At 46.8% G+C, this 22,765-nt stretch overlaps 1 protein-coding gene across 1 annotated transcript in view; it reads left to right on the top strand.

The window, feature by feature from the left end:
• Window positions 1–22,765, top strand: part of Frmd4a (FERM domain containing 4A) — a 281,390-nt gene that overhangs the window by 123,632 nt on the left and 134,993 nt on the right. The window contains exon 3 of the mRNA XM_051151329.1: window positions 19,358–19,452. Coding sequence (XP_051007286.1) covers window positions 19,358–19,452 — 95 coding nt within the window. The remainder of the gene's footprint in view (window positions 1–19,357; window positions 19,453–22,765) is intronic.

Genomic DNA, 22,765 nt, shown 5'->3' on the forward strand with positions numbered 1-22,765 from the left:
GCCTCTTAGGAGGGAAAAAGAAAGAAGTGTTTACCGTGCTCATAGGTTGTGTGTTCAGAAAGGGGCCTAAGCTCACTTAACATTTTCTGACCTCTTCATTCTCCAGAAGAGAAGGGAAATGGGGTGGTTCTCAAGGTATGGAAAGCCCCATCTTTCTTCTAGACCAGCCCGCTACCTTAAGGGACTCTCTGCGGGACAGAAATCCAGAGATGAGATCCAGGTGTGAACACCACCCTCCTGCAACTTGGCGAGCTACCAGGGCTGTAGTGTAGCCAAGCAGAGTCTCCAACAGACAGAAGTTAACACGCTCTGGGAGCGAGCAGGAGCTGCAGTTTCTCTAGCTCTTCTTTCCCCCTGTTCATTCCTCTACAGGAAAGCACAGAAGAGTCCTGGTAGGTGTTGCTACAGCTGTACTCTCTGGCTTTTCTGGAACGTTCTATCCCTTTTGAAAGCTCAGACACTGGTGGTGAGATACCACTCAGCTGACTTACCATCAGATGGCACATGGTAACTGTTTTCGGCATCTCCCAGAGAGAGGAAGTGCATTCACGCTGTGTTTAAGATAGGACTCTGCAAACAGTTGGCCTGAGTCTGTCCTTGCTATCTATCCCGTCACCACCTCTAGCCACTTCATCCTCCCAAGAGTGGGGATTACAGGAACACATCGCCAGGTCCAGATTAAAAATCCGACCATGTACATCCGTGTACACACCATCTGACCTTACACATGAGCATACATGGTGACGCTCCCCTGCCACCGTCTTGCTTTGCTTTCTCTGGGAAGCAGTACAAGACTTCTCATATAGATTAGAGGGCTGTGCTGGGACTGTACCGGCTAAGGGCAGGGGCTGGTTCCACTCTGGTGGGGAGGGGTTAAATGTAGACCATGGTGGTAGGCTGTACAGCTCCACTTTTCTGTACTTAGAACTGCAAAATCCTGCAGTTGGTGGATGTGGGATAAGAATCTTGGTCTCTGCTCTTGTATGTAGGCTCTTCTTCTGGTCGTTGGTGTAGGTGATGAGACCCAGCACCTTGCACATGGTAGACAAATGCAGTACCACCAAGCAACATCCTCCCCTGTCCTCATGGCTTTGGACTATGACGAGCTTTCATTGTTTTTTCACCTTTTCCCTTGAACACATCCTCTACTCCCTGGAAAGTCAGAAAGGCTGGGAAAGGCAGCTGCACAGACAATGACGTCTCCTTTGTGCCTGTGACTCAGGCCACAGTCTGGCCTTTCCTCCTGCAGATGAGGGAAAAGGGTGAGAGGTGACAGCTCCATGCCCAGTGGACACTCAGCCTGGCAGCTGATGACACCGTTTGCCCCAGGGTCAGAGCCTGTGGTGATTTCCCTCTTATGGGCTGACACACTATTATGAATGGAAAGCCTATTAACTCGATTCCAGAAAGGAGGCCTCTGCGAAGAGGCCTCAAGAGAGCGAGCAAGGCCAGCTGAGGAAACTAACAATGCAACTGCAGATCAGGTCACGGCTAGGCTCCAGGGCTGGTGACAAGGAGAGGTCAGAGAGTCTGAGGCATGCATGGGAACCATCTCATTAAGAGTCTTCCAGCTAAACATTGCAGAGCGCCCTGCCGGCCCCGGATGTAGTTAATGAGATGCTCAGGACAAGAAGAAACAGAGGGGGAAAGGACAGAGTGGGATGCCCGTCTTTACCCTGAGTCTCCTCGTTCATACCGGCAGATCTTCCTCAGCTCACTAGCAGGGGGGCAATGCATTGGGATTGTATGTGGATAAGATGATGCTGGATCTCAACGCTGGACCCACAGCTAAAGAGTCCCGGTGAGCAAGGGGAGATGCCCAGTGATCGAAGATACTTCTCTGTACCAGCTATGAGGAACACAACCTCTTAACCTCAGTACTTAATAGTTCAAGTCTTGTGATTTCAAGGCTAACCTGGGCTAAATAGTAAGATCATATATATATATATATATATATATTATATATATATTTTTTTTTTTTTTTTTAAATAACCAGAGACTGGGGACATGAGGACATAGGCTGTAGCTGAGTTGTCACACTTGCCTAGGCTATGCAAAAGGCCCCAAGTTCTATCCTAAGCGCTGCAGAAAGGAAAGACAAAGATGGCTGACAGAAGAAAGGGTGACAAGTGGGGTGGGAGCGAGCAAAGAAAAAAGATACCTCCCTGAGCCCTGCTAAGTAAGAGATCATCAGGTGGCTTTGGAAGATCCTGGGGTTGGCAGGAGTCGGAGCAGAGCAGGTGAGTTAGCCAAAGGCTTACGAGAGGACTGAGGAAGCAGAACCCAGGCTACTGTTGGCTTCTATCAGCCCGGAAGCTCCTCCCCGTCTCTGCTTCACAATGCGTCCAGTCTTCATGCCTTCATTCAGGAGTCCATCCCTGCAGCCAATCCTCACTGACCTCTGTGGAAATGAAGAAACCGATAGTTACTTTTCTAGTTGCCGCAACCAAGACCTGACATATGCAGCTTAAGGGCAGAATGGTTTATCCAGGCTTACGCTCAAAGACTACAGTTTATTATGGTAGAGAACGTATGGAGGGAGGAGCTTGAAGTAGCTGGCCGCTGTGCATCTACAGTCAGGAAGCAGAGCGCTGAAGGCAGCTCCTCAGCTCACTCCTTTTTCCTTTTTATACAGTCCTCTGGAACCTTAGCCCCTGGAATGGCACCACCCACATAGAGTAGGTCCTCCCACCTCTATTAACCTTGTCTAGAATCCCCTCACAGACAGTCCCAGAGGTTTATCTCCCTAACGGATCCCGTCAAGTTGACAAATAATAATAGCCATTACTGATATATACAAATCAACGCATGATCAAAGTTGGAAACATGTTGGGGCAAATGTTGCTGCTGCTGCTGCTGCCTTAAGCAACTCTCTGAGGGCTCGGTGCACCCAGCTACAGAGCCGCGGGGTCAGTGGGAGCAGGTGCGCACCTGACACTAGTGTGCAAACCAGGCATTGCTCTCTGCAGCATGGCTGCCAATCAGGGCCAGGAGTTAAGCAGCTGTTCAGGATAGAAAAGGGAAGGAATTGCATCAAAAGAAAGGTCTCTAGAGAGGCTGAGAGGGTTCTGAAGGAGAAAGGCCATCAGAAGCAGGGAGGAGAGGGACTCCTTTGCCCTATGTCCCATGCCCACCCTCACTTTGTGCTTTTCTTTCCTCTGCCTGGTATACTTGCCAAACTGCCAAAGAAGGAACGCAGTTCCAAGCCGTCCCTGTTTCCCTGCCAGCCACACCGGCACTTCCGATCCATCTTCAGGTCCAAGGCTGCAGGGCTCCATTCATCTGCTTTCACTTTTCTGAATGGGACTTCTTGCACATTCTGCCTCTCTTTGTATCGGTCTGCAGGGGCTGTTTCACTTTGCCCTGTGTGGGGGCTGACTTCGCGTTTCTTGTGCAGTTTGGTTTCAGGATCAAGACAAAATGCCAGTGCCAAGCGGCTTAATAAAGATCGACACGAGCGTGTGTTTAACCCTGATTAAACTCTGCCTCCAGACACTCTGACCAGACCCACTTCTGTAAATATCCCAACATCAGGGCTCTCCCAGATATCACACTGAGTTCAGGAGACTGTCTGCAGACCCGCTCCAAGTTGTGAGGACTGTGCACAGAGAGTATATGTGCTGGGCTGTCAGCATAAGCCCATTGTGTCAGCTGCAGTTCTGTGTATCCCAGATACTAAGCTGAGGACGTACTCTCTAGTATCCCCTGTGTGCACTTCTTGGGTCTTCTTGTGAGGAGAGGCTCGCCTGACTGACCAGCAAGCCCTACAGGTCTGTCTGTCTCCATCTCCTCAGTGATGGCGTGACTGGTGCATGCACCATGCCTGGCTTTTTTATGTGTGCTTTGGCAATCAAGCTCAGGCTCTTACACTCTTACTATGGCAAGCCCTTCTCTGATTGAGCTACCTACTGAGATCTCTTTAGTCTGCTCTTGAATCCCATCTTATTTTCCATACATTCATACTCTGTGTCCATCAGCAAGAATTACAAATAACATGAATACCTTGCAAACCCCCTAGGACTTAGGAAACCTAAAGCCACCAACAGCACCAAACTCTATATGCACGGTGTCTTTTCTCTGTGCATAAATACCTGTGATGTCTCGTTGATAAATTGGGCACAGTAAGAGATTAACAGCTAATGATAAAATAGAAGAAGGATAACAACCTACTGTTATGAAACTTGTGAAATGTCTTTGAAGACTTAAGGCAAGCAGGCATGAGAACACACACCTGCCCAGCCAGGGCTTGGGTTCCTAAGCCAAGAGGATTATGAAATCAAGGCCAGTGTGTACTACCTGCCCCCCAAAAAGAAAAAAAGTGAGGGAAAATGCTAATATTTTATTGTTATTGACATTAGTATTTAATCAACATAGGGCATAATACATTAGTGTCATAAGTGTTAATATTTTATCAACATAATTTATATTGATATCAATATTCTCAGCTCATTGTTGACTGTGCGTAATTGGAAATACAGAAAACAGAACCACAGATAATGGAAAACTACAGTGATTTATCTGGTCTTGACCATGTTTGGGGAGAGTTTGTCTTATTCATGATCTCAATCTCCCTATTTTATACTATTTAAAACTCTGTAGGCCTCCTGTAATTTTTTGGGGGGGGGCGATTAATAGGATGTAGGAAAATAATAATATTTTGCACAGTTATGATGCATGTGTACATGTGCGCGCTCACATGTGTGGGGGCAAGCATGCAGAGGTGCACAAGCACATGTGGAGGCCCGGTACTGACATCAGGTGTTCTTTTTTTTTTTCAGTTGCTCTTTACCTTATACATTGAGACCAATCCTCTTGCAGGAATGAAGTTCAGTCTTTTGGCTAGTCTGGCTAGCCAGTTTGCTCCACAGCTTTGCACCTTGGCCTCTTGCACTCTGGGATACAGGCACACGCACCCAGCTTTTAAGTAGGTCCTAGACATCGGAACTCTGGTCCTCACACTAGTCAAGCAAGCGCTTCGCCCACTTGAACCCCTAAACTAACAGATTTTTATCCAAGCACAAGGAGATTCCTAAAATCTGGCCACTAGTGTAAATACCTGACTGACATCAGGCCTGACTCTGACTACCCCATCAGTGCTGTGATGGCTTATGAAGCTGCTTCAAGAAGTGGCGTGGCATGCAGTCTTCCATCATCTGTGAGTCCCCCTTTAATTAGCATATTGGAAAGCAGCAGGAAGGCTTTGTTATCTTTTATATAGCTGACCAGTGCATTTTCATGAAACTGTTCTTTAGGAAGAAATATTTTTTTTCAGCTTTAAATTGGGCTTTCCTTCCTAGCCTCCTGGTGAGAATGCATTCTTAATTGTATTGAGAAGGGCATCAGCAGCAGTGCAGAATGCATCTCTCCAGCACATGCAGCATGTAGCTGACGGCAAGCTGCAAGAGCTTCCTGCGGGGAAGGGGGGGTTGTGGGGGGGGGACGACACTCAGGGACCTTCCAAATTAAAATGCTGATAAACATGGAAAAGCCAGGCAGAGTCTCCAGGCAAATTGCTGGAGCCAGAGAGCCATGCCAGTCTCTCTCTCTCTCTCTCTCTCTCTCTCTCTCTCTCTCTCTCTCTCTCTCTCTCTCTCTCTCCTTCTCCTCTCCTCTCTCTCTCTCTCTCTCTCTCTCTCTCTCTCTCTCCTCCTCCTCCTCCTCCTCCTCCTCCTCCTCCTCCTCACCCCTTTTCCCTCCCTCTTCCCCTCTCTTCCTTCTCCTTTCTCCTTCTTCCTCTTCCCCTCTCCCTCTCCTCTCTTTCTAGCCTATGAGTATAATTGTAACTCAGCCGAAGCAGTATGCATGGACAAGCATGGTAAGGTGCTGGCAGAAGTGGATGGGGCAGGTATTCTGCAGATAATAATAATAACAACAACAACAGGCAAGGGGTGCTATTTAGGGCCAGGCTACAAGAGGAAGTTCGGGTCCGAGGGAAGTTGTCTGCTTTCTGTTCTCCTTACTGTCAGGATGATTTATTCAGGATTTCCAAGACCGGGGATGGCAGTTCATGAAAAAGAGGACCTAGATTACAATAGATAAGTTCCTTGTCAGAGCAGTAAGGGGCTGGTTGATTCCTACGAGGATTCGGTCTCTGGTTAAAGAAGAAAAATGACCATTTTTACTGAGCACTTGCTGCATAGCAGAAACGTCCTAAGTGATCATTTATTGAATCGTCACTAAAACCTTACAGGTGGAAAGCACTGTCCTAACGTTTAGTGGCTCATCAGTGCAGACTTCACAAATGGGTTTCAGAGCACCGTGGGCTGGATCGCACATAGCCCACATTTAGTAAAAGGGGTGATTCTGTTTTAAGGAGGACTCGCTCCTCTTTTATATTCAACCCCCTCCAAACTTCTACTTCTAAACAGCAGGATACCGCAATGCAAGTGTTTCTTATCGAAATGGTGGCAATGAAGCCACATTCTCTGAACACTAGCCATATTCTAGGCCAAGGACACCAGGTGCACAGAGACCCTTCTGCTCATTACTAGGCATGTAGTACAAGATGATCCGTCTCGGCCCCTTTGCCATACACACCATCTAACAGCCCCTGACTCGGAACACTCCTAGCTACTGTTAAGTGTGATCATACAAAGACCTTGACCTTGTGAAAGACTTCATGACCTCCACATACACCATGGAAATCCATTTCAAGACTCCAGTTCCGGTGGCTGTCCCCCGATCCTGGGACAATGCCCTCTTCTGCAGTTCTCTGGCAATAAAGCAAATGGAATAATTATCAGAGCTTCAGGGTAAAAGCCCCAGCTTGGACAGCCCCAAGAGACGAGGTGTGGCTTTCTGGCCGAATGTACCAATGAAAGAGATTAATGGGTGGTGAAAAGCAGAGAAAGAGGGTTTAATCAATAAGTATCTCTCTTGTAAGAATAGAGAAAGGAACAGAAAAAAGGGTCCAGTAACCCTAAATCTATCTTTGAGGGTACTGACATGAGCTTTAGGTTTAAACAGAGGAGGAAATGGAGCAAGGGGTGAAAGGAATGCACCATGTAGCAGTCCTGGTCCAGAGATGGCTCTGTTAATCGTGGCTTTGGTTCTGGTCCCATAAGGTGGCCTCATCCTGATACTCAGGAGTTGTATGGTCATGCTCCAAGGTACAGCCTTGTCACTGTGAACAGGTTATGTGTGCTGCTCTCTCCCAAGAGGCCTGCCTATTCCTAGAATCTAAGGTGACTGCAGGTTTTGGATACATTAGAGATCTTCAGGTGCCTAGTAGCGATCCATCACAGAACTTTCTAAAAATCTGACAATAAGATGCCTCTCCTACTCTGGATTGTGTGTTATCAGCCTCGGTGGGAAACAGATAGGTTTAGGACCTACCCCCGTGGCTAACAAGCCTATGGTGCAGAGCAGTACAGGTGGCCCAAAGTAAAGGAGACATGCAAACTGAAGAGAAAGATTCCAGGTTTGTGCCAAATATGGAGTGAGTCCATTTCTGCAAAAGCAGCTTCCAGTGCCTATTCGGCTGTCATTCAGTGTGCAGCAGCATCACAAGGACTTCCAGTTTGAATGAGTCCTGGTGCCCATTGGTCCAGGAGAAGGGCAACAGTGCTCTAACATGTTCTTTGATCTTAAAGGACTTAACTTCATCTCCCAGTAAGGATGGTTTATATCCGAAGAGGTCATCTATGTTTCCTATAGCACAAGATGAGGGCAGCATCAAATATGCAGAGCAGTGCACTCACACGCACATGTGTGTGTATGTGTGTGTGTGCACACGTGCGTGCATGCAGGCACCAAGTGTACACCTGGTGTATACAGGTCTATGGGCACATGTGTAAGCACCACAGATCCTTTTGTCTCCTGATTCCCAGTACTGGGATCACAGATACACACCATAAAGCCATTTTGTGTGGGTGCTAACTCACCCAAACTCAGGTTTTCATACTTACCTAACCAGCATCTTACCAATGGAGCCATTTCCTAAACCCAAACAACAACAACCACAACAACAAAACCCTATGTATTTCTTATTTGTGTGTGTGACTGTGTGAGTTTATTGCGGTTCCCACAGAGGCCAGGGAATGCCAGATAACCCTGGAATTGGAGTTACAAGCAGTTGAGAGTCACCTCATATGCACGCTGAGAATCAAATCCAGGTCTTCTGCAAAAGCAGTAAAGCTATCTCTTCTGCCCCACCCCCCGCCCCAGGCATCTTTTTAAAAAAGAAATATGGGAACAGTAGATGAGATAGTGGCAGGAAGATGAAGCCTGGAATCTCGGGATTAAACTTGAATCCAGCATCTGCATAAACTCTAGAGCCCTTTCTGACATAGGCAAGCTGAGGACTGTGGAGCAGCCTCCGTATTTATGGTTCATTAACAGTCCAGTGACATCACCCCAGGCGGGCTGGAGTCTGGGGCGGGGGGGGGGGGTAGCTGTGTGAATACGAGGCCAAGAGGGATGCCCTAATGAACACCTGCCTGCCTTCCAGGGTCCCTGAGGGGATCCTGCATAAAGCAGGCTCCCCAGTCACTCAGGGAAGCTTTTTGCATTTATAGATGAGCGATTATTACGTCTGCCTGTCAAAGCCTTCATTGGGCATCATTCAAGTCCATGAGTAAGAAAGACTCCCTCCCAAGCTCCTCAGGCCCGACTTTCCTGATGCTCCACTCAGGCCAGGCTGTGTTTGAGAACAGCATGGATGAAGGTATATAGAAATAAAAGGAAGACATCAAGGGAAGAAAATATAAAAGGCAAGGGGAGGGGAGGAGGGGAGGGGAGAGCAGCTGAGAAGCTATAACAGGTTCCCAGAGAGACTTTATCCGCAAGGTGAGTCTCTTGGAAGATTTGCAGAGAGAGATGTTGAAAGGATGTAGTTGGCTTGCGGAGAAGTTTCAGGGGAGGGTCTGCATTCTGCTGCAGGGTTAGGAAAAGAGACCCAGCACATCCTTTCTTGGGCATGCAATGTGTGTGATCTCACTAAAATCCAGCAACATCCGTTCATTGACTTGTTTATTGTAAGTGGAGCATTGGCCGGCCACAGCATGCATGTGGGCATCGGGTGACACCTCATGGGAGTTTTCTGTTTTCTCCTTCCATTACACGAATCCCGGTGATCAAACTCAAGTCATCAGGTTTATTAGCAAGTATCTTAACCCACCTTGGTAGCCCCCAGAAATTCTTACATCACTGCATCTGGCCCTATCTAGCTGTTTTGTTTGGGGGCGGGAGCGGGAGAGAACCACTGCCTAGCATCTCTCTGCCTCTATAGAGTGTTTGTGCAACCATCTATGCTGACAGTAAGCACCCCATCCTTTCATCTGTCTCACTCTGCCAATAAAAGCCTTTATTAAATGGACTAGAGAAATACCTCAATTTGTAAAGTGCTTGCCTACAAATATGAGGCCTGAGATGGATTTCCCCCTAAACATCGGTGTGTGTGTGTGTGTGTGTGTGTGTGTGTGTGTGTGTGTGAAGTGGGGTATGATGGTACACACATGTAATCTCGTGGCTGGGAAGACAGAGATAAGTGGCTCTTCTCCATGAAGGAAGATCTTTCCTACCTATTGGAAAGGGGGCTAAACCCTATTGTTCTTATTATCACAGCCTGCATAAAGCACGTGGCTTCAGTGTGACCCTGCCACAGCATACGGAGCTCCCTTGGAGAGGCTAATCATCATAGCCCCTAGGGTAGCAGGGGAGGGGCAGCCACTGCCAGAAGCTGCTCTACAAAATCCACACAGGATGACCTCATGTACTACCCCTACCCGTCCCCAGGAATCAGAGCAGCCAATGAGCACTCACAGGGGTGAGTGAGGAGGGGGCAGGGGTACAAGGAGAAGCTTTTGTTCAGTCAGCTACTCAAAGGTCTCTTCCAACCAGGCTTCTCAGGGAGTGAGTCTCAGGCCTCCCTGGCCAGAAAGAATGGGATAGTACGCCATCATTTCTACCCACCTCCAGGAAATGACCTTTGCTGCCATCTCACTGCTGTGGCCGCTCCTGAAGAGTAGGAATCACCCATCCATTAAGTCTTGGGATCCCCAGTTCCTTGGCAGGCAGAGTGCGTGGGCAGGTTTGCAGGCAAAGCTGGGCATAGTGCCTGCTGCTGTGTCACAAGGGTGGGCAAGTCCCCGTCAGCTCAGTGGACAGTGTTATTACCTTGCAGTAACAAGACAAGAATAGCCCTGGCAATTAGGCATGTAGGCATATACCTACAATATTAGTGTTTCTGGGGAGACCACGAGTCTCCTTTTGGGGGCATTCTTAGTCTTCTTAATAAAAGGTTTTCAAAGGCTGGGTGATGGTGGCACACACCTTTAATCCCAGCACTCAGGAGACAGAGCTAGGTAGATCTCTGTGAGTTCAAGGCCACTCCTGGTCTAGAGAGCTGAGCTCCAGGACAGCCAGGGCTGTTAGACAGAGAAACCCTGTCTCAAAAAAAAAAAAAAACAAAAAACAAAAAAAACACACCAAAAAACCAAAAACTATAAAAAACAAACAAAGATTTCAAAACAGACTCCAGAGGAAGTTCAGGTAGGATTTTATTGAAATTTGAGAGAAAAACAACAGGATGGGTATGCTGGGAAAAAAAAAATCATCTCAGGAGCTGCCAGGAATATGGGAGAGGGGGAGTGGGGCAGCCATGCCTTTTAAATCAGACATGGAGATTAGAGAGAAAGTCCAGTGTCAGGGGAAGCTGGGAAGCATGCTCAGGCTGAAGGCCAGTGTGTGAAAGGAACGGGAGAGGCATGCTTAGTGTGAGGCCGCAGGTCTGTGTTGGCGGGGTGGGAGGGGGCTGGGGGGGTCTTGCTTCCAGGTTATTATGTTCTAGCCCAAAGGGTTGCACCAGCATGTATGGCTAGAAATAGAAAGACGGCTTATTAAGAAAGAAAAAAATACACCCAAGAATGGGAGCAGCCTATGGGCTAAGGAAGGATCCAGAACCATGGCCTGGGTATCTCTAGTCTTTACAGGATATTTACATAGCACCTACCCCTGCCTCCCATTGTATTTTGTGCATCCTCTGCTAATTGGATGAAGCTCTATTGGGAAAGGGTTTCCAGTGAGTTTGGGAAGGCTGAGGTGGGGGATTCCAAGTTTGGTGTTATTCTGAGAACTACAAAATGAGATCCCTGTCTCAAAAAGACAGAAATAAATAAAAATAAATAAAAACCCTAGACAGAGAATGACTGGCTTCATCTTCAGACACCAGCCTGATTTCTCCTAAAGTACAGGGCAAAGCCACGATTGCTATTTGATGTTTTATTTTATATTATATATATTTTTTATTTTATATTTATATATTTTATATTATTTATATTTATATTTTAATGTAATTAACTCAGAAGTGGCAATTCCTTTGTTTTTTTGTTTTTTTTTTTTTAAATGGTGTCCCAGGAGAATAGTGGCTTTGGGGGAAGAGTCCATTGGCTAAGTTTGCTGGTGACAAGTTATCTATGGTTGGCTCACCAGCCTTAGGCATAGTGAGTCATCAGAACCAGTGTCCAAGGGGCTCTGTCCCAGATCATTCGCAGATCACACAGCCAGCAGACCCTGAACTTCCTACACTCACGTATTCCAGGGTTGGTGGTGCATAGCAGATCTTTGGGGTCCCAATCTGGGGAGAGTTTGCTGCCAAAACAAATAACAACAGATGGGGGAGGGGGGCTGAAAGTGACAGAACCTTGTCTCTTAGAATTCCATAGGTGGGCGCACTGGTTGCAGCCCCTTCTACTTTGTGGTAGCTGCCAGCATTACATGACCTCTGTGCCTATCTAGTCTTCTCTTCACGCCTTGCTGTCTCTGTGCGTGTGTTAGGTCTGTCTTATAAGGAAATGTGTAATGGTATTCTAGCCTGTCTCTCTTTCAAGAACCTTAACCGTAGGTCTGGAGAGACAATTCTCGCTGGAGAAGATGCTTGCCGTACAAGCATGAAGACCTGAGTCCAGATCAGCAGCAGCCTGTGTAAAATTCAACATCGGTAGCTTCTGCCTGTTATTTCCATTCCTCCTCGGGGAGAGAGAGGGTGGAGGCAGACAGATCTCCAGAGTTCACTGGCCAGCTAGTAGAGCCAATCAGTAAGCTCCAGGTTCAGTGAGAGAACCCCAGAGAACGGGAGTGGCTGGAAAGGTGGCACAGTGGCTAAGGCCACTTGCTGCAGAGGACCCTGGTTGACTTCTCAGGTGGCTCACAACTGCCTGGAACTCCAGTACCAGCAGGATCTGTGCATTTTTCTGGCTTCCATGGCACTGTATGCTCATGGTACATATGCAAGCAGGCAGACATGCACACATATACATAAAATAAATAAATATTTTTTTTAAAACACTAAGGTGGAGAGTGACTTATCTAAGCACTTGTTGTGGACCTCTGTCCTCTACAGACACATGTGCACACACGCTCTCACATGCACACACACGCTCTCACATGGACACACACGCTCTCACATGCACACACACGCTCTCACATGGACACACACGCTCTCACATGCACACACACGCTCTCACATGCACACACACGCTCTCACATGCACACACACGCTCTCACATGCACACACACGCTCTCACATGCACACACACACTCTCACATGCACACACACGCTCTCACATGGACACGCATGCTCCCACATTCATCCCCAACCTCCAACAGCACCTTAATTATCTCTCTTGCAATGTAAGGTGATGTTTTCAGTTGAAGGCACATGAACTTACCTTGTAGGGGCCACTGTTCAGCACATTACAAGGTACAGCGCATTATGTCACATATAACCTCCCACATAGAAAAGCAACCAGGCTTTGGGAGAATGAGACACATGTGGAAATTTTTACAGAAAAGGCTTCCTTGAAAATATGGACGTTGGGTAGGGAATGGGGCAAAGGTGAGGAAAACTGGGACTACTCTCAAAATGTGGTCTTAACTATCAAGCTAGCATTTAGGCCTGGGTTTTCTATATACATTCATATATAAATATATATGTATAGTGTGCACGTGTTATACGTATAGCAATGAAGAGCTGAAATAATAACAGATGTTTGCAATGCTCCCTTTATGCCTCACACGTATGTTCTGTAAGTTATCCCTCATTTAGCCCTCATGACAGCCTTGTGACATGTGTACAGTCATGGTCAGCATCTTGCAGAAGAAGAAACTAAGGGGCAGTATGGTTAAGCAACTTGCTCCAGACTGTATTTTTAAAATGCAATATGTTAATAGATAGGATCTGCTAACTTGTGAGAGGTTTTGAATAGGCATACACAACCTTCAGGAGGGCTAAGTAGCTTATAGGAGCGGAAGCAGTTTGATTTGCTAATAGCGTAAAGAAGAATATTCTTAGAATCTTTCATGCCATTGAATCCAGCTCATCATTTGACAGATGAGAAGACAGAGGATAGAGGTTTTATCATTTGTTCGAGGTCATCCTTCTGCGGTAGTGCCTGTCAGGTCCAAAGTGGGTCCTGTAAACATTAGTAGCATTTCCAGAAGGACCCTGGCGATGTGACAGTGCCTAGAGCTCCTTACAGATGTGCTCTGTGTGTGTGTGTGTGTGTGTGTGTGTTGCACATGCAGACACATGAACGTTGGGATGCACATGCATGTGCATGCACACACATGCAGAGGCCAGAGGCTGGCGCTGTTCGTCTTTTTCATGTGCTCCCCACCATAATATTAGCCATAGTGTCTCTCGCTGAATCTGGAGCTCCCAATGTGGCTGATCTGGCTGAAGAAGGCAAGGCCGGGGTGTATCCACCTCCCAGCACTGGGGTTGGAGGTACTAGCTGCCATGCCCAGCCTTTTACATGGGTGCCAGGAATCCCATGAGAATGTGGGCTCTCATGCTTGCATGGCAAGCACTTTACCAACAAAGCCATCTTTCCAGCTCCAAGTGCTGTTTTGATCATGGTGGCCGCTCACATCACCCGGAAGAAGCAGGAATGTGCTGGAATTATATGGGTATTTTAGACTAAGTACGGTGAATATGTCTATGGGTCCCCATGGGAGCCAATACTCTCATAACCACACATGAGTCTGGGTGGTGAATTCAGAGCAACAAAAGCCCATTGTCCCACCCCCACCCCATCCCCAGCACGTGGTCATCATGCAGGTGTCCAAGCCTAGTTTTGGAAAGTGGAGTTCTTAGCACTGTGGTGGCTCCAATGTACCAAGCATGCCAAGGGGGACATTGGCAAGGACATTTGTTATCAAGGTATGAGGAGGGATTCAACCTTACAAGGAAGGCAGGAAAAACATTTGAGTTAAAGGAGGAGAGAAGCTAGTGAGAGAATAAAGTTAATTACAGGCTGAGAGGAAGCCCACCTTCAGGTCACTGACATCTCTACCAGCATGGCCAGTGACCCTGAAGAGACTGGCATAGCTCACCAAGGACACACAGGGCTTGCTTTGCCCATGACGCCTTCAGGCCTCTACCCTGTTTGTCCCCTCATACTCCATGAGGCTATAGGCTCTTTCCTGGCCTCTCTCCCAGCCATATCCCTGCAAGCGTCCACAAATGTTTTATAGCACCAGTAATTGGCAAATTATGATCAGCCGGATTCTGTAAACATCCCTTCCAAGTACGTAACATCCAAAGGGCTTTCTGCTTACTAGGCAGCTCACTCCAAAACAGTTTAAGGAACTTTCAGAATGCTGCAGTTCCTCAGTCACCATCATGTCAAGGTAGACTATCATCTTCCTCTGCAAGTCGGGAGGAAATCAGATGTTGATGCCAGGGGCAGGCAGAGTGCACCATTGGGCTGTGATAACAAATGACCCCCGTCTCCTCCTCTGCACAGACAGTAGAGGGGTGCTACTCTGAAATCCTAGCGATGGAAGCAGTCAGATGCTGGGCTGCTGCTGGTCACCTTGACAACTGAAAGACATGTGTGGGGTTTTATGAGGATTTAAGATAAAGAGTTACAACCTCAACTCCTTCTAGAGTCTTCTATTGCCTCCCCATTTGATTCCTCTATTTTTATTTTTTATTGTATTTTGTGTATGTATTTATGTGTATAGATACATGTGTGTGCATACAGGTACACATGCACGTGGAGCCTGGAGATCAACCTCCCATGTCACTCCTTGGGCACCTTCCACATGTTTTTTGAGTCACGGTGTCTCATAGGGACAAGTAGTCTAGTAGTCAAGTAGTCTAGCCTGGCTGGCCTGGAGCCCTAGGGCTCTGCCTGTGTCCGCCTCCCCAGCCCTACATTATAAGCCTGCACCACCAACCCTATTTTTCCCCCTCTGTTCTCTTGTGGATACTATTTTCTAGTTTAACAAGAGCGAAATTAATTCATTACATACAGTGGACATCTCAGGATATTGGAGTCCATTTTCCTTGCTGAATTCCCATTGGTTAGTGTGACTCTTTTTTTTCTTAGTTACCTGACATAACTAACATGTGTGTGTCATATATATTTCATATATGTATATATATAATGCATTCTGGTCACTCTTCCCACATCCTTTTACACTTGCCTTCTGGAGTCTAAACTCAGGTCCTCATAGCCTGTGAGGCAAGTACAATTCAGGCCATGTGTCTCCCCAGGCTGTTTTTAAATTGTGGGTGTCCCAAAGTGGGACCTCCTTCCCTTCAGTCTGTAATCGTATTCATGGAAAGCAGATGATGGTTCTCCGTGTTTCCGCAGATATTTACCCACAGGGGTGTGATTCTTACAACAGAGGTCACCAGAGAGGGTCAGGTTTGTCATCCCACCTCTCCCTATGCTATGGCTGCCCAAGCTGTTTAGTTGCCTGGTGATTATAAGTTACCAAGAAGACTGATTTATTCAGTGTAAAAATCTCTAATGTAAAAAGAGTCTGTAAAGAAAGGTGAAATCAGAGCAACATCATGTTACCATGCAGAGGCCAAAGGTCAGTCCCTCCAAGGCTCCCCAAGGGTGGCGGTGAACTGCTGCTCAGTGTGTCAAGTGTCTGGTTGGCTCTGATGCTTCCAAATCAGAGGAAAATTCTCATTAGCCAAGTGCACAGTGGTGATGTATAAATCTGTAATGTCAATGTGCTGGAGGCAGGTCCTTCAGGACACGTGATGCTTGACCTCTACCCAGGAAATAATATGGGCTGCCCAGGCAAAGGACAAGTACCACTTTGAGGCAAGCTAGAGCTTTTATTTGTTTCTTTCTAAAACTGGGATAAATACACATAACATAAAATGTACCGTGTTAACCATTTTGTATATATTCAATTCGGGGGGGGGCATTAACTACAAACACAGTGTTATCAAAAAGCCACCACTGTTTCCAAAGTTTTGTCCAAATTTGAAGCAGAAGTTCTGGAACCTTCAATCATTAACTCATCATCCTCTTCAATCCCTGGCAGCCCCTATGAAATCGCATGATCTTGGCTACTTATGCAAGTGAAATGACAATAGCATTCATCTTTTTTTCAATATGGCTTCTTTCAGTTAGCGTGTCTTCAGTGTTCATTCATGTAGCATAGATCTGAATTTTGTCCCTCTTTAAGGCTGAGTGATATCCAATTGTGTATCTCCAGACCTTGTTTTGAATTATGGCTTTTCTGAGACTAATAACAGCTGCCTATGGTCTCTAAGTCTTGGCCAGCAGACAGTCGCCTGTCACTTAGATGATAACATCATATACGGAAGCTCTCAGAACTGGGTCTGGGATATAGCAGTAGTGCCTCAGAAAGTTCTTCGCAAGGCATAAGCACTGTAAGCAGATAATATGTGAGCGTCACCAACTGAAGTTGTTCTGTGTGTCCATTTCTGTCATTTCAAGAGACTTAACTGGGTGAAGGACAAAAGTGTTCAAAGCCTGTTAATCACGTCCCCTGCCGTCCACACTTCCCTCAGCTCCCTTTCTACACCACACCTTACATTTCCTCCCAGGCCTTTCTGTCATTAGTAAGTACCTACCTCCTCCTGGGTAAATGTATGCATCCCCAACGGCATTTGTTACTTTCTGTTGGGCTTACAGTTCCGAGGGGTATTATCCATCATGGTGGTGAAGGCATCGCAGCAGGTAGCATGAGGCTGGCCTGGCAGTCATGAAGCAGAGAGATCACGTCTCATCCACACACAGGAGCAGCAAAGCAAGAGGACAGGAAGTGGCTATAAAACCTTAAAGCCCACCCCCAGTGATGTGTACCTCCAGAAAGGCTCCCCTCTCTAAAAGTTCCATGACCTTCCCACGTAGGACCACCACCAACTGAGGACCAAGTGTTCAAACACATCAGCCTGTGGGGAACATCTCTCATTCAGACTGCCGCACTGAGCAAGGGCGTTTGGGCATCTGTAAAATCTTATTCCCAGGGAGAGAAATCTCACCACTGTCCTTTCCGAGAATGGGTTAGTTACCTCACCGTAGTCCCAAAGAGCCCACAGTGAGTACTTTTTAGTCACAGCTCATTTTCTAATATCAAATTGACTCAGTGAGACCACCCAGTCCTCTACTCTCCCAGATTTGAACTCAAGTGACCTTCTACCCCCACCCACCCCACTAGACTTGACATTTGCAAAAACCCAAATCCATTCTGAGTGCTGGAGAGGATGCTAGACCCAACACATGCTCTCAGGGCAAGTCAGAAAGATAATCCTAAATAAAAAAAAACAAATGATATTGAGATACGGTCTTGTTGTATAGCCCAGGCTAGCCTTGAATCCCCATTCTTCCTGCCTTAGCCTCCTAAGTGGTGAGGTTACAGGCATGTATCACAGTGCCCATCTCAGAATGCTTCCAGAAACAGCAAGCATCACAGCTATACTGTGGCTACCCTGAAAGGGATGGCAGTCATTCTGATGGATAAATTACGATCCACTACATTATAAAATCAGTGAATGTGTTGCCTCACCACAACCCATAAATTAAATGCAGCCCAACATGTTTGGGGGGAGATGGATGGGGGCAGGGAACAGCAGTATGAGCAGCAGAGCCTGCAGCAGCCTGCAGCGTGTGCTTAAGCTTCAGACGTCAACGTTGAGGCATCTTTCATAATTAATTGGCAAAACTCTGAGATGTGTAGATTTCTTCCTATCAATGAAGGAAGGTTTGACATCCAATCTTGAGTTTCCTATTGCCTCTGGTTGTATAGGGTGGTGGGAATGGAAGTAGAGACTATTAGATGCCGTTGGCTCATCAAGGTGGGGATTTCCATCCATCTCTGATTTCCAGGGGAAGAAGTGACATCATCACTTCAAACTCATGTGGATCTAAGTGGTTTTCACTGCTGAGCTGATGGTCATTGAGGCTGGAGGAGGCAGAAACAGCTGTCCAATCTCTGGGCCTGTGTCTGCCCTGCAGAATGGACAATATCAAAGCACTGTGGGGGTAGTGTATAAAAAATGATTAGGACACTGCCTATCATGCAGAAAATACACACAGTTCCTGACTCACTGCAATTCAGTGCAGAGATGTTGGATTTGACAATGGTACAAATGCAGTCTTCATCCAGTAAAAATTGTACTTTTGCCTCTGGATCAGGCTGTATGCTACACTCACCTCTAAGGATGCTGAGAGCCAGAACCCCCAGTTATCCCTGTGATGCCCAGGCGGAAGTGTGCTCAGCCTCTCAGTGCAGTGAGGCATGGTTGTCTTCCACCGAGGCCATGCTCTAGAAACTTGCAACTTAGTTACAAAAATAAGCCTCAAGGTGTTAAGAAAGTGTACCATTTTGCTTGGGTTACATTCCCGGTGCCCTGGAGTGCACACCTGGAGTACTGTGTTGCTAAACTCTGATATTCATATCAGATTACAATGGGTTTATCAGAAAGTAAACTTTTCCTAAGAATAGGAGGATCTGCCTGTGTTTGCTAAAATAGATCAATTAAAAACAGACATCTTCCTGCCGGTGCAGCGTAAGGTGGAAAGGAAAGTCACCAGGCTGAACAGCCTCACTAAAGAGCAAAAGTGTCATTTGTTGGCAGAACTGACTGAATCAACCTTACAGAGCCTCTGTCTATTACCTGGGACCCTTGACTTGGCTGTTTTATACAGCAGTATCCTAGTGGTTCTTTCTTTCTCGGTTTCGCCCTTTCCCTCCCTTCCTCCCTCCCTCCCCTTCCCCTACCTCTTCTATGTCTCATATACTCCAGGCTAGCCTCAAATTGGCTACGTAGTAGAAGATGATCTATAGAACTATAGATCCTCCTGCCTCTACTTCATGTGGGATTACAGGCATGCAGCGTGACAACCAGTTTTGTGTTGTACCAATAACTAAACACAGGGCTTTGTGCACGCCAGCCAAGAACTCTACCAGCTGAACTACATCATCCAAGCCCCTCTTTGGATTTTTACAAAAGTCACTTGTGTTTGTGTAGTGTGCTTGAGTTTTCCGACGTCACACTGAGAACACGGTAGACACCCAAGGTGTTGGCAAGATTCGGTGAAAGTCTTTCGTGACTGAACCCTTTGTCTTCTTCTTCCAGCCCAAGCTTTTGGCCAAGGAGCTTCTTGACCTCGTGGCATCTCATTTCAACCTGAAGGAGAAGGAATACTTTGGAATAGCCTTCACAGATGAGACGTAAGTGCTGTCCAGAGCCCACAGACCCCAAACAAAAGAGCAGGATGTGAAATCGCCAGTCTCTCAACTGTACACAGCGAAATCAGCTGCAGGCCACTTGGGTCCCGTGGGGGCTGGAGGGTCAGTCCGAGTTCACCATCTGAATTTCAAAAGCTGGTGATCATGCCTGGAGCAGCCAAAGGATATAATTAGACAGATGCTAATATTATGAAATTATTAGGTCAATGTTCTTATAATCAAACAGATTTGGGTTCAGACCAAAATGTTTTTTTTTTTTTTTTAAGTAGGTCTGTGTGGGTTTGGGTTTCATTAAGGTTAAATGAAAACTTCTGGAAAGTAAATGTTTCTCTCCAGTGTTGGAGTAACAATAACAGGAAGCAGACTTGAGGATAAATTCAGGTGAAAGATGATATCTGGGCAGTTTCACATTCTACGCCGAAATAGAAGACAAAAATCAAAGTTCATACCACCCATCTGATGTAAAAGTGTGTTTGCTTTCAGCAGCCTTCCAGTTTGGGTCTGCACCATCATATTTTCTAATAAAAGGAAGAATAGGTTCATTGAACTATGTTGGTCTCTTTCTATAGTTACCAAAAGAGTCCAGTGACATCAGCCCAAATTCTTAGCTAAGGGAATGCAATTGGGTGGCGCCACATGTTCTGAGACATGTGCAGCCCTTGGTTCCATTGTAACAGGGGGTGACAGCAATTGGCTAAGGGATGCCAATAATTCCTCAGCATAAAGAATTGAAATGAGTGGGGCCAGGAAAAACAGAAAGCAAAACCACAGAGAAAGGGAACGTAACAGCTGTATAGATTCAGGGTGGGAGATGCCTAAAGCTGGAAGTCCATTAAACAGATGCCAGCTTAGGTATTTATAGGGCTCCTGGGTCCTCCCCTTTACCCCTGGTTGATATGTCTAGACACCTGCCCCCCATCTTCCCACAATTTCTCCTCTCAGTGTTTTCTGGGAACAAGAAATAGCCGGCTCAGAGAGCCTGCCCTCGCGTTCCCTGTCTGCCTGTGCTCCTCACTAGGAAGCAAAACATAACAAAAAACAATAATCTACTTCAAACAAACTAAGTCTCTCTGTGTATATCCATGTCCTCACACCCCTCCACATCTTTAGAATTATAAACACGCTTTCCTACAGCACTCATAAGTCAGGGTGAGGTTATTGTCTGGGAAGGGCAGTATAGTCGAGGAGTGAGGTGGGACCTCAGAGGCAGGATGGATTCTGAAGCAAAAATAGGCATCTTCTGTGCCGGTCAGTAGGAAAGTGACCTTAAGTACCTGTATATGGCTATGGTTGGGCATGGGGCTCTGTGAGTTGACAAGATGTCCACAGGCATGGATGAGGACCTAACTTCAATCCCCAGAACTCAGGCTAAAAAATAAAAGCTAGCTTGGGTGGACCACATTTGTAACCCCAGCATGGAGAAGGTGGAGGCGTTATGCAAACAGCAAACAGCCAGAATCAGCCATGCCCTCAGAGAGACGGGAGAGGTCTTCTTTGTTTAGGAGTGGGCAGGAGCCTCCAGCTAACACTTTGGAAAGACCAAGCGGTCCTTCACAATTTCTTGCAGCTTTTACAGGTCAGGTGACAGTGTGGCCACCTGAGGGTAGTCTCAGTTTCCACACCCACCAAAAGGAATTTCTGTCACGGGTAGGCTTGCTCACAGTGACAGAAATTGCAGGTGTGAATAGTTTACAGGTAGACATTTTGCAGTTGGCAATAAAAGCATACAAACATTTGAAATGGCAACAAAAATATTCTTTTTGTCATGCCTTTCTTGCAAGGTATACTGGCACACTGGGGAGACAAGAGGAGGGCAGGTCTCTGTGAGTTTCAAGACAGCCAGTGCTACCTGGAGAGACCCTGTCTCAAAAACTAAAACTAAGACAAAACAAAGAAGCAACAATTAAAACAAGCAAGCAAGCAAACAAACAAACAAACCTAACAACCCAAATCCTGACTTAGCAAATAGGATCTACTGTATAACTCTTGACTAGATAGCTGTGCCAATTACCAGCAACTATTTGCCTTTCCAGCATAAAAGCACATGAACACATTGGCAGAAACTGGCATACTTAAAAAAAATTTTAACTTCTTTTTACTTCTAAAAGAAAGAAAAAAGTAAACAGTGATTGAATAACAAAACCCAAGGTTATCTTCTGACGTCCCACATGCACACCTGCATGCACACACACATGCACACCTGCATGCATATACACGCACCACACATACAAGTGGTGTTCGGGGCAGTGGTGTGGACAGAAGCAGTGAAAAGTGCAAAGCCTCCTCTTCCTCACAAAGCGAGGTGCAAGGCAGGCAGGCTGGTCCTCTCTGGTCTAGAGGGACGTCCCATCTAGAGACGTCAAGAGAGGTGGAGGCAGAAAAGTGTATAATGGGTACTAAATAACAAATGCTTCAAACAAGTGCACTCCTAGAAAAACTGACTCTCACAAACACAGATGTCCTCTACCCTCTCTGCCGTGAACCCCCACAAGCCTCGTAATTACTCTCCATGCTGTTGCCGCTCGCTGATTAGGAGGAAACCATAGCCTCAATTAATCACAGCCCCATTGTTCCCATTTCCCAAGTAAGTTCACTCAGTTCCAAGAGTCCGTGAACCCTGGGTGGTCCCAACTAGACTTCCCTTCAGAGTCAACACGAGTCAGGCGGGAGAGGAAGAATGTGAGTGCCGGGGATGACAGCCCACGGCCCTGAGAGCCAAGAGGGATGGGTTGGAAGGATGCTAAGCTATAAAGTCAATCTTTCCCCGAGGGGAGAAGGGGGGCACAAAAACCACACATCAAAGACGGGAGGTCTACATCCCAGCATCTAATGGACCATCCTATAGGCTTGTGTAGCTGGGAACCCAGTGTTTTGATTCTCTGATGGCCTGAGAGCCTACCTGGGTGTGTGCATTCATTCAGATGTGCACGTGTATAAAGAGAAGCATCACACTCCCCACAGCAGGGACTCACAGCCATCCTTCTAACTGGTCTTGAGAGTGCACAGGCCCCGAAACACTTCTTCCCAGATCTGAGCATGAGGGTGTCTCCACCCATAGCACCAGTGGCAGGCCACCAGAAAGGACCCATGAAAAAGAGTTGGGACCACCTGTTGGTCCTTTAACGAGAAGTGGCAGGAGTGCCTGGTACAGTAGGGGAGAAAAAGCAGGTGTCAGTCCCAGAGAAAGTCAAGCCTCTAAGAGGCTAGCACAGGAGACAGACCAACTGGACAAGGGCAAGAGTGACTTAGGAGACAGTCCTTTGTGGCCTGGTAACACCTGGGCCTACATACACCT

The sequence above is a fragment of the Acomys russatus genome, chromosome 9, assembly GCF_903995435.1.
Source record: "Acomys russatus chromosome 9, mAcoRus1.1, whole genome shotgun sequence".
Taxonomy (NCBI): Eukaryota; Metazoa; Chordata; class Mammalia; order Rodentia; family Muridae; genus Acomys; species Acomys russatus.